Source organism: Electrona antarctica (assembly GCF_951216825.1).
Source record: "Electrona antarctica genome assembly, chromosome: 13".
Classification (NCBI taxonomy): domain Eukaryota; kingdom Metazoa; phylum Chordata; class Actinopteri; order Myctophiformes; family Myctophidae; genus Electrona; species Electrona antarctica.
In genome coordinates, this window is record NC_136794.1 from 23,701,357 (window position 1) to 23,720,121 (window position 18,765).

At 41.4% G+C, this 18,765-nt stretch overlaps 1 protein-coding gene across 1 annotated transcript in view; it reads left to right on the plus strand.

The window, feature by feature from the left end:
* The window catches only part of ptprna (protein tyrosine phosphatase receptor type Na), a 39,362-nt gene extending 23,263 nt beyond the window's left edge, over positions 1 to 16,099 (plus strand). The window contains exons 15-24 of the mRNA XM_079518526.1: positions 368 to 628; positions 1,041 to 1,182; positions 1,801 to 1,889; positions 2,648 to 2,725; positions 4,961 to 5,080; positions 5,855 to 6,021; positions 7,276 to 7,329; positions 7,905 to 7,969; positions 12,180 to 12,253; positions 13,719 to 16,099. Of these exons, the coding sequence (XP_079374652.1) occupies positions 368 to 628; positions 1,041 to 1,182; positions 1,801 to 1,889; positions 2,648 to 2,725; positions 4,961 to 5,080; positions 5,855 to 6,021; positions 7,276 to 7,329; positions 7,905 to 7,969; positions 12,180 to 12,253; positions 13,719 to 13,790 (1,122 nt within the window). The 3' untranslated portion in view covers positions 13,791 to 16,099. The remainder of the gene's footprint in view (positions 1 to 367; positions 629 to 1,040; positions 1,183 to 1,800; positions 1,890 to 2,647; positions 2,726 to 4,960; positions 5,081 to 5,854; positions 6,022 to 7,275; positions 7,330 to 7,904; positions 7,970 to 12,179; positions 12,254 to 13,718) is intronic.
* The last annotated feature ends 2,666 nt before the right edge of the window (positions 16,100 to 18,765 follow it).

Consider the following 18,765-nt stretch of genomic DNA (forward strand, 5'->3'; position numbering starts at 1 on the left):
CAGGGCAGCTGTGTTAACTACAGCCTGAATCTGTCTATGAAGGCCTACTTGTAAGCAATTGGGTGGTATGAACATTTAGCTGAATCTCTAAATACAAGCATCCTATGCGTTTTTCTAAAGCTAGGGTCCAGAAAAGGAGAGACCAAATTCAAATTAGTTTTGGTCATTAAGAAAGGGTTCATGGCGCAGTAGTTATTTATTTATTTATTATTTATAAGGATCCCCATTAAAAGCACAGCTATGGGGGTTCACATTATCAAAAATATTACATTAAGGAAAATAAACATTAAACGTTTCAGTCCATATGATCCATATGGTCCATCAGGGGACATCTGATATATGTCTTTTGCGTTGTCTTCCCGTTCAGGAGTTGTGTCGGCAGCACATGGCGTCCAAGTCCTCCCTGTCCCGGCAGGACTGCGGGGTGGGGGCCAGTGTGGCGGCGTCCGCTGTGGCGGCGGGCGCAGGGGGTCGACGAGGGACGGACACGTCCCGCGTCAGCAGCGTCTCCTCCCAGTTCAGCGACGGGCCCCAGCACAGCCCCTCCTCCACCCACAGCTCCACCCCTTCCTGGAGCGAGGAGCCCGCACAGTCCAACATGGACATATCGACTGGTCACATGATACTGGTGAGCAAAATGCTGCATTAACCCATTAATACCTGATGCTGATTCTACAAATGTTTTCTAAAATCATGACAGTTTCCTGAAAAACCTATGTTTCTATATCAGTGGTTTGATGTCAAGGAGCCCCAAAATTATATGTAATTTGCCGCCGACCCCTTTTGTGCATATTCTGTATTCTGATAGTTATTTTCCAAGTCTGAAGATACATGAATGTGCAAATTCAGTAATGTAAAAAGAAAAAATCCAAAACACCTCCTAATACCTTGCAGACTACTTCAGATTTTTCTTCCGAAAAATCAACTGGTCTACATAATCTGGCCGTAAGACACTTCTCTTTGCATTCAGTATAATGTCTGAGGATTTCACTGTGTGTGCGTTGTCCAGTTTTTCTCCATTGCATCCTGTCTTCCCTCAGACGTACATGGAGGACCACCTGCGTAACAAGGACCGCCTGCAGAAGGAGTGGGAGGCCCTGTGTTCCTACCAGGCGGAGCCCTGTTCCGTCACCATGGCCCAGAGCCACATGGACAAGAACAGACACGCCCATTCTCTGCCCTGTTAGTATCTGCTTATACCACTGTTACTGTGCCTGTTTGTCTCTGTATCACTGCACACAAAGGATGCTGTCTAGAGCTGTGGGTCTTAAACTCTTTCATGTCAAATTGTTAGGCCTCTGACCTCCAATCTGAAAAATATTTTATGCCAGGACCCCCCATATGAGATTTGTGTTGTTAAAATGTTTCAAAAATATTCTTTTCAATATGTCCTATATTCAAGTTGGTTTAAAGGGATAGTACACCCAAAAAATGACTTATTGTCTATCGATTACTCACCTCATATGAAGCCTTGAATTCATGGAGATTTTATTTATTTTTTGGTCGCATTCCTAAACCAATAATTTGATTACTGGCGTAGTCTCCGGTAGGAGACTCAATGGCGACTCATCATCAAACTAGAAAGGTGCAATTTTGGGAAAATTGCAGGTGTGTTTGCACCGAACCATACTTATGATGTATGATGATGATGTAATGACATCACAGGGTCCCTAAAAAGTTTATATGGTGGTATATATAAAGTCGGGCAATTACTATAGTCTGGTTGCCTACTGCAACCACACTAATTATTGCATCATAACTACCCTAAACAAACATTAATAATGTGTTTGTTCTCTCCAGATGATCACTCTCGAGTCAAGCTGAAGTTGCATCAGGACCCCAATATATATAATATGAATATGGAAGACTACATCAATGCCAGCAACATCGTAAGCATTATTATTATTATTATTATTATTATGAATTATTATTATTATTATTATTATTGGTGGTGGTGGTGGTAGTAGTGGTGGTGGTGGTAGTGGTGGTGGTGGTGGTAGTAGTAGTAGTAGTAGTTGTAGTATTAATATTATTATTACTTGCGCAAGCAGAGCGTGCAAGTATTGTGGTCGTGCTGGTACGAATGCATGTGTATGCTTGGTAGGTATTGATGGTGACGTAATGAAGATATGTATCAATGCCGGGTTATAACTGGCTCTTGATGGTGACGTAATAAAGATAGGTTTCAGATTACATAAATGTATACATACAGACATTACCTTTAATTCACCCGACACTGAAACATATCCTAATTACGTCACCATCGACAGCCAGTTATAACCCGACATTGAAATATATCTTAATTACGTCACCATCAACATCAGTATGTAGGTCTCCGAGCATACGCACATAAAAAAGCCAGCCGACCACAGTAGTACTTTCAACTTTCAAGTTACATACATGTATACATACATACGTTACCTGTTACCCAACCAATATTGAAACAAATTGTAATTACGTCACCATTGACAGCCAGTTATAACCCGACTTTAGAATTTAATTTCAATGTTTTACAGAGAGGCTGAGATTTGAAAGTTCGTAGCGGTCGACAGAGTGCAGTTCTAGTTAATAGTAGTATTATTAGTATAATACTTTCGGCAAAAGTGTGTTGAAAACAACTAATCTTTCTTTTCTTGTCAATCTACAGATTGACCATGACCCTCGCCTAACAGCCTACATTGCCACCCAGGGACCCTTGGCTCACACTGTGGCTGACTTCTGGCAGGTCAGTACCATGTCCCTCTACCAAGTTTAGTAGATGTATATCATCCCTGTCGGGCAGAAACCTCGTATCTCCACATTTCAACTTTTCATGTTGAATTAATGCCCTACTTCGTCATACAGTATGACAGTGTCATGCTAAAGTTTCGAAAGTAGCCAGGCTATACAGCCTCACGATGCGTAGTGTTGCTTTTCTTGAAATAAATTGTATGTGGAAGTTATTCTCCTATGATGACAGGCCCAAAATAGGGAGGTCTATGAGTTTTATATTTAACCAATGAAAATGTGTTAAATATTATTTACAAGAGATTTAAAACTTATATCTTTGGACATACAAGGTGTCTTCCCGACAGTGAAAACTATGGTGTATGGTACCATTGTACCACAAATACAAACTAAGAGTACCTTATAATAGGAAGGAGTATCTAATCAGAGCAGAGTTTTAACGACTATCATTTTTACATGGACTGAGTGGATGCCTGGATGGAGTTTCTCAGTGAAGTTGCAGTCAGTGAAAGAGATGAGAACTGTGGCCTCCACATCATAAAAGTCGACCAGACCCTCCTCATAATCCACATTCCACAAACACTCCCACTTTCTGGAGCTTCTCTCTTACAGGGAGGACAGGATGGTCAGCTTTAGCATTGTACTCAGAGTCTTTTCCATTTAACATAATCCAGTAACCATTGTCTGGCCTCAGTGTGATTGATCCCTTCCTGTTGATGGACTCTCTGGATACTCCTAAATCCCACTTAGTCTTCCCTTTAACCTATACCTCATAGTAATATCTTCCTGATCAGAAGCTTTGTATTCGTAAGACACACACAAGGGTAGAATGTTGCTGTGTTGTCTGGATCGGGAGATTCTTCTTAATGTCTCTGTGACACACTTGTTGGTCTTCAGTTTGTTAGAGTTGCTTCAGCTCAGAGCTTATTCTTTAACCCGGTGATTTTCTGTTCCAGCTGCTTTATTTTCTGCTTATCTTCAAACACATCAATGAGCTGCAGCCTGGCTTCTCTCAATACAGCTGATCAGAGCAGTGAATATGTGCACACTGTCTGCTATCTCTCTGTCTGCATCTTTCCTGCTGAGCTCTACTGAGTGTTTGACCTCCTTAATCGTCAGTTGTCTCTCCCGGATCATCTGCTGAACTTCAGCCTCTGTGTTCTCCCCCGCATCCTTAATTATTTCATTTGTATTCCTCTTTCAGAGATACAATTTGATTTAACTTGTAGTCTGACTCAGTGCAGAACTGACAAACACACACATGGTCAGTCTTACAGAACAGCTCCAGAGGTCTGTCATAAAGTTCTTCTGCCGTTTTACGGCTGCGTTTTTACTTTCGGTTTTGATACGTCATTGCTCAACATCTTGGCAGAAGTTAACCATTTACTGTCGTCTTTCATGCTGTGATCAACTTGAAAAGTGTTGAATTAATAATTAAAAAATCACACCTGTCCTCTCTTTGGGGTATCATGGCTGAGGGAAGTAGGGGTGCTGGGGGGGCTGGAGCACCCCCTCCCCCCAGGCACAGCCCCGCCTCGGACAGGAGGCGAAAAATAATCATTATTTTAATCAAAACAGATTTCTGTTAGTAGGCCTAATAAATATGCTGTATCACAGTATCAACGCCATATCCTGGTTAATTGCCTGTGTCAGTTTGCTCATGCGTGTGGAGAGGGAAAGTAAAAGCAACTTTTCCGCATGAAAATGCGCGTGCACGAGGCACGTGCACGCACATTTTGCGGCGTGCGCGCACCCCCTACTGAACGTTCAGCACCTCCTACTGGAAAAGTGTAAATATCTTCCCGCAGCCATGTGGGGTATACACAAACAGACAACTGGGCATAGGAGGGGCTAGTGCCCATCAAAAAGTACATAACTACCTTAATTAAATTTGTATTAATTTATTTTATTTTATTCTGTGTCTGAAAAGAGGATCACTTTCTAGTCTCTCTTTAGTAAATGGGGCGACCGATGTTTAATTTCTATCCACTAGATGGTGCTTGTTGTCACTTGTGGATAGTAAATTAATTGAAATTGCATTTTGCCTGTCTATTAAAGGTGTATTTGTGGAGCATTATACATGATACAGTGTACAGGTGTTCTATTTAATGTCTGAAAATGTGTGTCTAAACAGTAAACACCTGTGTTTTCTGTGCGTGCGTGCACGCGTGCGTGTGCACATGTGTGCATGTGCGTGTGCGTGCGCGCATGCGTGTGTGTTATGGTTCCCCAGATGGTATGGGAGAATGGTTGTACTGTGATAGTGATGATGACCGCACTGGTGGAGGACGGAGTGAAGCAGTGTGAACGTTACTGGCCTGATGAAGGCTCTTCTCTCTACAACATCTATGAGGTAACTCCCCCCTTTCATAACTGTAAGAATTATTATGTATTTATTTTAGAGTAGCCAATAATTTGTACCCCCTTTTTCTGGTGAAGGTGAACTATTGTTTAGGGGCCATTGCAGGGGGTACCCAGCTAAATAATGAGAGTTAGGAACCATTTGGTTCCATTTGTAAAATGAACACTGATGATTTTTGCAGTGTAGATTGGGGTCCCGGAGATAAATCATATCACATGGACATCCATGCAGGCCTATAATGCATATATCCAGATGGGGTCCTTGAAATTAAAAAGGCTGAGAGTCTTTGAACTAATTTTATGCTGGGGGAAAAAACCCCACATTCATGACATTTGGCACAGCAGCCCTACATTGGTAACAGTTAGATCATGTGCTGAATCCAATTAATCTCTCTTGGGACCCAAACATACAGAAATGTATTATGAATGAACCACTTTAAAAATAGTGAAAAGGCAGCGCTATAAGCTCACAACATGTGCCATGCTGTAAGCCATTTTAGAAAAAACAAACATTTTATGATATTTTCTAAAATAAAATAAAATAAATAAATACAGCAATCCATTGGTGGGTGGGTGTGTGTGTGTGTGTGTGTGTGTGTGTGTGTGTGTGTGTGTGTGTGTGTGTGTGTGTGTGTGTGTGTGTGTGTGTGTGTGTGTGTGTGTGTGTGTGTGTGTGTGTGTGTGTGTGTGTGTGTGTGTGTGTGTGTGTGTGTGTGTGTGTGTGTGTGTGTGTGTGTGTGTGTGTGTGTGTGTTTGCATGTGTCAGGTTAACTTGGTGTCAGAGCATATCTGGTGTAAGGACTTCTTAGTGCGTAGTTTCTACCTGAAGAATGTCCAGACCCAGGAGACCAGAACTCTGACTCAGTTCCACCTGCTCAGCTGGCCTGCTGACGGCATCCCCACCTCCACACGACCCCTGCTCGACTTCCGCAGGTAGAACACTATACAGAAACGCACGCACGCACGCACGCACGCACGCACGCACGCACGCACGCACGCACGCACGCACGCACGCACGCACGCACGCACGCAAACCAAAATAAACTGCTAACACTATACTAAGACTGGGATGAGATGTGTAGTATAGTGTATAGTGGTGTCTGGGCTTGAATCTTAACGATGAATCCCATGTCATCCCTTCTACTTCTCCTTCTATCTTCTCTATCACTCTACCTGTTTCTCCATCAACTCTATCACTCTACTCGTGTCCAGTATCAAACAATGCATAATTACTTTACATTTCACCTCCACCTTTTTCTCCCCCTTCTCCTTCTCTGTCTCTCTGTCTCTCTGTCTCTCTGTCTCTCTGTCTCTCTCTCTCTCTCTCTCTCTCTCTCTCTCTCTCTCTCTCTCTCTCTCTCTCTCTCTCTCTCTCTCTCTCTCTCTCTCTCGGTGCTCAGTAGGTTGATGGGTTTGCATTGTAACGTCTCCCAGTGTCATTTTTGTGGTTTGCAGCTAGTACTCTGGCTCCAGTTGCATAGTCACAAAAATGAGCATTGGCAGGTGTGACTGGCGACTGCAAGAGGGACAGTGACTCCATGGCTTTCTGTTCTCTCCTATCTGCCTCCCCTGTTCTCCATCTCATTTTTACCTTACTCCCTTAGCCTCCTTTTTCTTTTATTCGTATACTCTCCTACCGCCCCTTAGCTCTTGAATCAGAATCAGCGTTATTTGTTATCTATTGTATACCTCTGTTTTGTTTTCTCTTAGCTCCTTGTGTTTTTTATCAACTGTGGTGGTTCTCAACCTTTTCTGGATGAGGGCCCACTTGAAAATCTTAAAAGCGTTCACGGCCCACCCATCTGACCACTTAACGCAGCTGCCGAAAGGCTTCTGACCATCTAATTGGTCAGATGATTGGGCTGCGGGCTTATTCAGAGCATGTTTATTTGAATGGTCAAGCAATCTATTATGTTCTGGCTTGGATAATGGAACACAGTATTTTGTAAACCCATTTTTCAAGGTTTGAAAGAAAAAAATGCATTTTTTGTACATTATATTTGTTATACCTATTGATGTTATATTATATATTATATTATATAATATTTGTGTTTTGACAATTATTTGGGGGACATATGCTGTACCATCACAGCCCACCAGTGGTCATAAGTAATCTCTCTCTGTCTCTGTCTCTCTCTCTCTCTCTCTCTCTCCTTCCCGTATTCTCTGCCCAACCCTGTTTCTCAGAAAGGTGAATAAGTGCTACAGAGGTCGCTCTTGCCCCATCATTGTTCATTGCAGGTAATAAGCCACAACTCGGTTTTAACAAGAACCCTAGCATCCCTATTCTGGTGGCGAACATTTCGCGAAAATACAAGCTCACAACAGGAAATGTTGAGAGCTTGTAGGTTGGCTATTTCCAGTGACGCAATTTAATGTACGGAGAAAACAGGAGGGGGGCTATTATAGAGTATAAACGGTTTGAGTGGCATGTCCGTATCATTTCATTGTCATAGTCAGTGTCATGTCAGTATCATGTCAGTATAGTGGTCAGTACCATGATCAGTATCATGTCAGTATTATGGTCGGTATCATGATCAGTATCATGGTTAGTATCATGGTCAGTATCATGCCAGTATGGCCATAGGGCTGAATACATTTTGTCTGGCTTTTTGACATGGTGTAACTTCCGTTTCGTCTGTTGAGTGCAATCCTTCCACCCTTATAAATGAATGCCATCATACACTAAAAGAAAACTGAGCATGCCACCAAAACAAGATGGATCTGTGTGAACAGTTAGTGACTGAAGAACTCTATAAGCAGTATTTGTTTAGATCTTAATGGTGTCCTCTCTCTCTCTTGTCTGTCTCCCTAAGTGACGGTACTGGACGAACTGGCGCATACATTCTCATTGACATGGTGCTGAACCGAATGGCCAAGGGTGAGATGCACGCACGCACGCACGCACGCACGCACGCACGCACGCACGCACGCACGCACGCACGCACGCACGCACGCACGCACGCACACACACACACACACACACACACACACACACACACTTCCATATAGAGTACAATGTATTTATTCAAAACTGAGGAAAAATGATCTCCTAAGATGCTTGTTAATATACTAACATTTCTGGCTTTATGTTATACATTAGTAAACAAACTACTCTTTTCCACTCTAATTAATTTCTCTGTTGATTCTCATCTCGAGTAGGGACGCCAAGATGCTTGTAGATCTATTTTTGGTGTGCAACACCGGCATGCAATAAATCAAGCATAATAAGCAGCTACTTATGTTGGTTGGTTGGGCTAGTACCTAGTAGTGTGATTGTGTGGCTGGGGGTTGGAGTGTTGTAGGGTGAACGTGTGTAGGTTCTGGGTGTTGCCCTTTTTCTACCCTTGTCATCCCTCCAACTCAAAGCCCCATGTCCACCAGCTTGTAAGTTCACACATTACACAGCAGAGGGTGCTATAGTCACAATATTACACTGTGGTTGCAGAATGTAGTGGTTGGGCCAGATTCACAATTACAGCTCGGAATTCATGAACTTGAACTTGGCCGTGACGTTGGCGGACGTCGTACAATCCGCTCATTTCCAAGTCAGCTCAGAGGGTGCCGTACCAGTGATCAAGGCATGCATATATGTATTTAGAATGCTTTGGTCTTCATGCTGAATCAATCAATCAGTCCCCAAACCTCAAAAAAGATATGTATGTGCCCAGCATTTGGGCACACACATACATAAAAGAAGAAAATGTGTCAACTGCTTAGCTTATGTTATGCTGATGCAAATTCCACTGGTTTGTATTTGTATTTATATGGTACAGACTCAGCCAATTAGTTTCACGCATGATTTAAATAGATTAGTGTTCCTTAACCCTTAGACAGATTACTACTGGAAAACACGTGGAGTTTTGCATTAGTCTTTTCTGCCCTGTACGTGATTTTCCGTAGTTCTCTTTTTTTATTAATACCAATATATTAATTCGGTCCGCACCTCTGTATATAGTATTGAGCATAAATATCAACTACATTTCCCAGAATTCCCGTGTCACGTGACACACGTGTATGCTTTCCTATTGGAAACTGACGCCCAGCCCCCAGTGAACAGGGGGGTTGGTTGACTCCTCCGAGGTGGGCACTGGAGGAAGAGTTTTTCAGCCAGGTTTGCAGTCGCCGCAAAAAAAACAATCTGAAAAATGATCCATCCGTGTCCAGTGGCATTCTCCAGTCCGGGCCGGGCTGCAACATCCACCCTCGCGGATTACACGTGTGCAATGTTTTTTCTTCTCCCCACCGGAGTTACCACCAAGGCTGATGCCTTCGCTAAAAGGTAATTTTATTGTATTCGAAAATGCCCTAATATGACATGTCTAGTAAGACGATCCCTATATTTGGCCCGAGCCGACCTAGTGCTGATATCAGATAGATGTGGTAGAACCATATATGGATAGATCTAACTGGTTTAGTCATCGTGACATGCATAGTCGGAGAATATATAACAAGGGTCGGTACTATAGGTGATCGACGTAGCTAACAAAAACATCTGATCAAATGAATGTATTGTACTGTGTCTTTGTGGGCCGAATCGTGGCATCGTGGCATACAAATAGATGTTTGTATAATTAGTATCACGATAAAATAATATGGCGACGTTAGAATGACACCACCAATGAGTGATCGCGTGTAATGTAGCTGCCCAGCGTATATCCAGCACCATCACGTCACCACATTCCACTGGCTGTTGGCTAGTAGTAGTTGCTAACAAACACTGCACAAATGGTACTGGCTATTGGCCGGGCCACAAGCCCGGGCAATAGCCAGTACCAATGTTGCTGGATGATTGCGACGCAATGGTGCTGGATATACCCTGGGCAGCTAGCTACATTACCACCGATCACTCATTGGTGTTTCATTCTAACGTTGCCATATTATTTTATCGTGATACTACTTATACAAGCATCTATTTGTATTTGTCATGCCACGACTCGGCCCACAAAGACACTGCACAATAAAATCATTGATCGCCAGCAGCCGGGTAAAACGCCATGTAATAGTAGCGTGCACTGACTACAGCTAAAATGTTTATTTCTTTTTATATATTTAGAACTGGCATCAGATGAGGAGGAGGAGGAGGAGGAGGATGAAGAGTCAAGACTGCGATGGCGTTCTCCGACACTGAACCGGATTCATTCATTCATTCATTTCAGGGGGGGGCAGTTTTTGGGTGTTTTTTTATTTAGCCTACTCACACATAACCTGACTCCGCCAGATGGGGCAGCAGAGAGTACACTGGGTTCCCCCTCCTGCTCCCATCTGGGAACTCTCAGGCAGACTTGATGCCCGGCCACAAAACGGCCTGGCCAATCAGCAGCAGCTAGAAGCGAAGTTGCTCACAAAACGGCCTGGCCAATCAGCAGCAGCTAGTAGAAGCTAGAAGCTGCTGCTAGAAGTTGCTAGAAGCTGCTGCTGATTGGCCAGGCCGTTTTGTGGCCGGGCATCAAGTCTGCCTGAGAGTTCCCAGATGGGAGCAGGAGGGGGGAACACAGTGTACACTCTGCTGCCCCATATGGCGGAGTCAGGTTAACTCACACACACACACCGTCAAGGACTGGGTTTGGGGACATTTGGGAGGAGTAGCTCTGATCCATAGCTCTAAATGCGCATTTAGAGCTATGGATCAGAGCTAGGGGAGGAGTAACTGTTTTGTATGTAGGCCTATTTATTTTCTGTAATATTTATCATTTTATTATGTTAGTAGTCGTAAAAAATAAAAGACGCTTTTACAATGAGTTAGACCTGTCATGACTATTTTGTTCACTATTGTGAGGTTTATTGTATATGACTAAGCAAGTTTCAACTGTGATTTACTCTGTAACGGTAGATGGTAATAACTCAATTTCTTTTTTATAATACAGTATACATTCAAGTCTATATTTTGATACATATCATGGGCACCAAGTCATATCAAAACAATGTCCTTGGATGTGTTTTTTATCAAAACTGTGTTTCTTCATAACAGGTTTTTGAGATACATGCATGAATAGACAAGGTACTGGTAAGACTATGTAAACATGGTATATATCAAAATGTGCGTTAGAATGTCTAATTTTACCCCAAAAAAGAATTGAGTTTATATGATGTTCCAATTTCAGAGCTATGGGGACTTTTAGCTGGATAGGTCAGATTGATCATGACTGACCATGCTATTTATAGATGGCAAAATATCTACAGTGGTACATGTGAGAAACTTTTTATTTTATTTTAATTGAACTAGACAACTCACCCTTTAAAATGAGATATTGCATGGCTATGTATGCCCAGCAGAAAAAAAGTTATTTAGAAAATAAAACTTCAACCGGGCATAACTTTTTTTGGTTGTCCTAGAAACAGAAACAGTGTAAATGCAGGCTCTTTTAAATGGCTTCCAACACAAGAACTAAACATTTTATCAACTCAGTTCATTTTTTTCCTGGAAGCAGACAAGTCAAGCTTTCTCTGAAGGTCTTTCGTTGTCACACATTCACAACAGAGAATTTTCAATAAATCATTCAAAAACGCCATTCTGGCCATAGAGAAGTCTACAAACTATATAGAAATCCTTGAAACGCTCAAAGAGTTAATGTCGCATGATTGAGCACCTATCTGCCTCCATTTGCGTTGTGGTATTAATTTATAATAATGTATATTGATCACATGGACGCCACACAGAATAGCCATCCCCCCATTAATCAATGCAGCTCATTTTTACCTCTGCAAAGACGAGTGTGCAATTGTTCAATAGAAATAGCTCTTATAGGTAGGCTAATATAATTAAGGGTAGGCTATAGCCTTGGTCGGATTAATACGCTATCAGTACGCACTTCATTTACACCTGGTCGTATATTTCCGTTGTGAATCTGGCCCAATGAGTGTAAAAATGTAAATTTACGATATACCATTACTGTGCCAGAGCCTATACGTAATGCTGTGTTCTTCTCAATCTGATATGTACTGTATTTTTAAAAGGTGCTATGAAGCAATGGATGGGAAATGTCATTACAGGGAATAGCGTTTTCTTTTCTTTTACAAATATTTAAAATGCAATGGAGATTTGAATGTGACACTTTTGACATGTGACTCCATTATACTGTTGTTGTTAGGAGTGAAGGAGATTGACATCGCTGCCACATTGGAACACATCAGAGACCAGAGACCTGGCCTGGTCTCCTCCAAGGTACCATTGTGCTTTCTCTGTGTGTGTGTGTGTGTGTGTGTGTGTGTGCGTGCGTGCGTGCGTGCGTGCGTGCGTGTGTGCACTGCTGATCCATGTCACAGCACACCTATCCACCTCTCTCTATTATCTTTCTATCTCTTCTACTCTAGTTTAGATTAAGGGCCACAGTTTATAATGATGTCTTTGATTTGGTCTCTGCCTCCTCCCCTCCAGTGTAAATTTTGTTGACTAAGACTAAAAGACTATGGTTTTTCAGAAGTCTAAATATGACTAAGATGAATAAGATAAATGGTGTGTTATTCAAAAGACTAAGACTAAATATTTTCTGGCAAAATTAACATTGCATTAAGATAAAGACTAAGACTAAAAGACTATGGTTTTTCAGAAGACTAAATAGGACTTCACACGGTCACCTTCACACCAGAAAGCTTTACTGCGATTAAAACAAATCCTGCTGCACATTGTCGGAAAGTGCGCTTCGTTTGGCAGCTGTGAAGCCTCATTCGAATCCTAATGCGCATCAAAGAACCGCATTCTACTCCGCCAAAAAACGGGGGTTTTGCTTCGCTTCCAAACGCACTTGATTTCGATTCGGTGCAGGTGGGAATGCAATCGCATCAAATAAAGGAAATGAAGCAAACAATGTGGTGGATGAATGAGGAGTAAAGTTGGAGACGGAGAAGGGATATTTTACGCAGCGCGATGTCCCCTTTACTGTGAAGACGTGATCGAATTAGGAGACTGAAGCCCTCATCGAAATATGGTCAGATGAGCACATTAATCAATTGCTTAAGGAAACACGTAAAAACACTGCAGTGTACAGACTGAGCTCTCTCTGAGTCTGTCTGTGCGTAAACATGGAGGGCTGTCACTGTGTGCGGGGATCCAAGTGATGGAGACTTTCTTCATCTTGTTTAAATATAAATACTGCAAAATTAAACACATGCTTAAGCATGATCTATAAACTGTATAGCTAACATGGCATATGCATACTAATTTGAAATGATGATCGGATATCCTAATCTATAGGAGTACAGATTGTAAACTAATTAAGGATCATTTTGCACTCCCGTCTCCATGTGCCTCGGCCATGTGCCCAAAAAAAAAGTCGAGCGCACACACACACACACACACACACACACACACACAGTCAGTCCAGTCCCCGACGGCCCACGACACACATGCATCCACGTTACCCTCAAGTCCTAACTATTAGAAGCAGAATTTGAACACTTTGATTTCACACTTTGATTTCACTGACTGTGTAGTTTATGAATTGAATAAACATTGATAAAGTTATCTGCTTCGTTTCCAATTGCTGCGGATGACATCGCAGTGTGAAGGCAAACGCAGCAAATTAAATATGCAAGAATCCCAATTTCTCCGCCGATTCACATCGAGTCTACCAAAGTATCAGGCGTAAATGCGACCTAAGGTACTCCCATCTGTGCCTTTCTCCATTCAGGACCAGTTTGAGTTTGCGCTGACAGCAGTAGCCGAGGAGGTGAATGCCATCTTGAAGGCCCTGCCACAGTGAGCCACCTCATCCCAGGACACACACGCACAAGAAAAAAACCTGCACATGCACACCCATAGCCATAACCAAGGACATGGCATGAACAGTACCCGTTTCATCTATCCATATGCACAACTGAGGACGCAACATGTACATTATCAAAACTGGTCAGCTTGTTGTAAATACGAACCAACGGCTCCTTTTGTTGTTCCTCAGAATTTAGTTTCCCAACTCCTTGGTTTCTGGGTTCTTTAGATTTTTAAAACCTGGTACTTTTTTCCTTCTTCTTTTCAGCATTCAGCAGAAAAATCAGATGTCAGCCATTAGTGGCACAGTTGCATTTTATTCCACTTGTATCTAGAACAGCCTTGCGATATCTTCCCAGTTAAGGGTACGGTCAAACAAGTGCAAACTACTCGTGTGTGTGTGTGTGTGTGTGTGTGTGTGTGTGTGTGTGTGTGTGTGTGTGTGTGTGTGTGTGTGTGTGTGACTGTGTGTGTGTGTGTGTGTGTGTGTGTGTGTGTGTGTGTGTGTGTGTGTGTGTGTGTGCGTGTGCGTGTGCGTGTGTGTGTGTGTGTGTGTGTGGTACTTTCAACTTTCTGCGCACACATGAAAGGCTGCAATGCCCGGCACTGCCTGTCGACTGCTGCAAAAATCAAAAGAACACTTTCACTACTCTATACAAAGACGGTTTTGTGAAAGCCTACTTTCCCTAGTGGACGCACTCCCCCACCACACATATGAAATGAAAAAATAGTTACTCCACTGCGCCCTCTACAGATCTTGTCAACAGAAAAACCCAACTGACCACATTTTTCCTAACGGAGAAATATTTTCTTTTCTGGACAAAAGGTGCATTTTATACGTGTGGTGGGGGGCTCCGAGTGAATCCACTAGGGACCAGAAAACCATCTTTGTATTGGTGAGTAGCGAAAGTATTTTTATTTTTGCAACAGTCAACATGTTGTGCTGTATTTCATGCGTGCGCAGGAAGTCGAGAGTAACATAGCGTTAAGGAGAGTCCTTAACGCTATGGACTAGAGCTAGTCATTCACCTACTTTCACATGTGTGACCGTACCTTAAGACTGTAAGGAGATTATCAGATATGTTTAGCAAAGAGGAATTAAATCTAAATGATTGTTTTGCACATGTGGATCCAGCTATGCTTTCCACATCAGGTATTGCCTTTAATTATGACAGCACAGGGAGAGGGGCTGTGTGGTGCAGTCGTTCCTGTACAAATGAACATTTATTTATTTTTGGGATGGATCGTAATATTGTTCTGTGTGACAGTGTCGTCAAAGAGATGGTACATTACTTAGTAGTACTTAGAAAAACGATGAATTCATACCACATGCCCTTGTATCAGGTGCCTGTTTTGTTGAATATCCCAGTGGTGTGTTTCTGAATTCTTTGTTTATTTCCATGAATATAAGTTCTATAGCAGCCATCCTGCCATACCTAAAGAGATTGCCATGACACACCACACAGTAAAACACCACACAGTAAAACACCACACAGTGTTAACTTGTAACATTTTTAACCACTTAAACCCCTGTAGTCTTGGAGAACTGAACGTTGAGTTACATCTGTACTTTGATCACTTTTTCCCCGTCTACACCAAATCTCTTCACCAAAAATAGACACAATGTGTCGCATCGCAGGGCATTGTGAGCTTTTAGATCTATTTTTTGCCTAATGTTCCCGTCAGAATATGGATGCTGGAGTTCAAGTGGTTAAGCCTACACATGGAACCCTTATGGGTCCATCTGGTCCCATAAGGGTTAAATTAACACTCACAGTAGCTGCTGTCATTTTGTGTTTCTGTTGATTTTTGTTAACTTTCTAAAATGATTGTTGGCTTTGACATTACACAGCAAAATGCTTAGTGTTAATTTAACTCTTCGGGTGTAGTGTACGCTTTTACACTCAGGGTTAAATGGTCACTCAGGATTTTGCTGTTGTAATGGACCTTCCTTCTACACACTTTCCACTGACTACCTAGTTGACATCTGATCTCTCTCTCTCTCACACACACACACACACAGGCGCGCGCACACGCACGCACATATATACACACACACACACACCCTTTGTGTTCTGTATTTTAATGTATTTATCATTGTGATAAATGTAAATAATCCACATCGATGATTGTGTGTTGATTTCATGTAGCATACCTATATAAAATAACTATAAAAATGTATTTTTGACTTGAACTGAATAAATTTGTGATGTGATGCAGCATTAGAAAAAAATCTTATTTTTGTGAATGTTTGTCCTTCACATACTCTGGTCTGATGAACGTGTATAACGGTTTGCATTTTAAAAACAAAACGCACCATAAAACAAATGTCAAAAACATACTGGATCGGTAGTGGATTAGTCTTATTTCCTAGTGTCATTTTGGAAACAAAATCACAAAAGCTCAAAGTTTGTTCAGTTGCCTCATATTTATGTTTTGAACTACACTACTGATCACCTTCTGTAGCAGAACTGTAGTGGAGGAATTATCATTATGACTTTAGGGAATGCTATTTACCAGTATTTGTTGATTACGATTATTACGCACCAGTAAGCTGATCACTGTCGACTTTTAACAACCTTGCATGGAATGATTTCTCATGATACTACCCAGCTGCAGCATTGCAGAAACTCTTATTGTGCTCTTTCGAGACGTCAATATTTGCAAATCAGAAAACAAGGTATCCGAAACTAACCTGTGATATGTTTTCTTTCATTTGTCTGAATCGATTCTTTTTACAAAGTTCACAGTCATTCAAAATTATGTTTGTTCATGCCTTGTCTAATCTGCTCCCAGATTCCAGTGCATTCCGTCAACGTCCGGTCCAGTAAGGGTATGCACGTGACATCTTCAAGTTTTTCAACGCCTAGTACTGAGTGGCAAAAAAACTACTTTCTGGCCTTGACAGCCCATACCTGTACATCCAAACAGAAAATCTGATTGCATTAAATGACATTAAGCAAGGGATAATATATGACGCGGCGGTAGTTGTTGAGAAATAATGACGATAGGATGTTTAAACACAGAGCCAAAGTCGAGGTGTTTAAACAATAAATGAATAATAAATAAATGCCGGTGTGACTTATTCCGTCCTTCAAAATTATTATATCAAAGGAAGTCATTTTAGAATTAAAACAAAAAGCGCAGAAAACGAATCGAGAGATGATAAGGTGAGACATGTCAGGTGTATAGGGTAAAAAACTAAATGACTAATAGCTATCACAGTGAAACTCTTCAGTTGATTACTTACATTAAGACTAAGAATTTTTCACCATGTTTTTTAGGAATAAAATGTGATGTAAATCAGGCTATGAATGATATATTAACAAACTCTTCTGTACAAATCTTAAGGATATATATTCTGCTTGATCTTTCTCTGTTCATGCATTTTGATGGTCTTCTTCATCTGGATCTTCTCAGAATGCCTCTGTTTGTGGTAGAGTCTGGCCTTCAGTGGGAGCCTTTGTGAGAGCGCTCATGAACCTCACGACTCTCCTTCTTCCTTTTCCTCTCGTGGATGTCCAGGCGGTAGCCATGCCGCTTGCGGGCAAACTCAATGTGTTTGTTCTGAGGCATGCCGTTTTCTTATGTGTTGAACGGCATACTATAGTTATAGTATCTCATTTTTTTAAATCGAAGAAAAACATACTATAGTATAGCTTATGTCGTTTTTCATCATTTTCAACGATAAAAAAAAGATGAAAACCATGAAAAACGACATTCTATAGTAGGCCTGTCGTTTTTCGTGGTTTTCGACGACATACTATAGTATGTTGTTGTGGTTTTCGATTAGTAAACCAGCTAAACCTAAGTCAGTTAAGATATGTAGCCCCTGTGTATTAGCATTATGATTTTTTTTATGCTGCTCATGTAAAATCATAATGCTAATACACAGGGGCTACATATCTTAACTGACTTAGGTTTAGCTGGTTTACTAATCGAAAACCACAACAACATTTGTGTAAATTTGTGTTGTTGTTTGTTGTTTTTTGTACGTTGTGATCATGTTGTACTGTGGGCGACCTTGCAACAGAGAGCATGCTCTCAATGGTCTTCCCTGATTAAATAAAGGTCAATAAAATAAAATAAAATAAATAAATGCTGAATGTGTGTGTGACAGTGTGACCCCACCCTGTCACTGTTCATGTTTTGCTCATTACATGCCTGTCAGTAGCGCGCACTGGTTAGGTAAGGTATGGACAAACTAAACAACAAACAAATCCCCATCAGCTCTCGGTATATCTCTGTTCAGCTATTAAACATGTTCAATAGGTTCTGTGGAATAGGTGGAAGCCCAGCTGAGCACTAATTGGGCCAAACCAACTCCCGTCTGTGGATAGGGATGTTTATTTGTCATGAGGGACACTGGACTCTAAAACGAGGACTTTGGAAAACTAAAGACTTGAGAAAGAAAAGATCTACAAGCTTAAATTAACTGCAATGTATGAAAATGTGTTTTGTCTCAAACCTAAGCAGATTTGACATGTTGTGGATCATGTTAACCCCTATCAATTGGTCCTGTCTAGTGGGAGGGGCCATGGGGGGTATATAGCTGCAGAGAATGGGTATTCCAGTCAGTCTGCTGTCTGCTGGTGTTGGACAAGAAGGTGTCAGTCTCTGAGGAGGTGATGTTTTGATTATCATTTTATAACCATGGTTGAAATGCATTTTTGTATCTAGATATGTTGATTTATGGTGTTTGAGTTGCTTTATATTAAAAAGGCCTGATTTACAAATACTTGATTATATTATATATATATATAATGATTTAAAATGATTGCTTGATTTACATTATCTATATGAAATACTTGGTTTTGAATATACATTTTATTTTCAATTACAGATATTTCGGTCTCCTCTGTATTTGGTTTGTCACTTATTATGCACTTGAGAAAATAAACTACTGTTAAAACTCTGCCCAACTGTGTTGCCTCGCCATTCCTGGTGTTCATATTACCCCGCCTGAGACA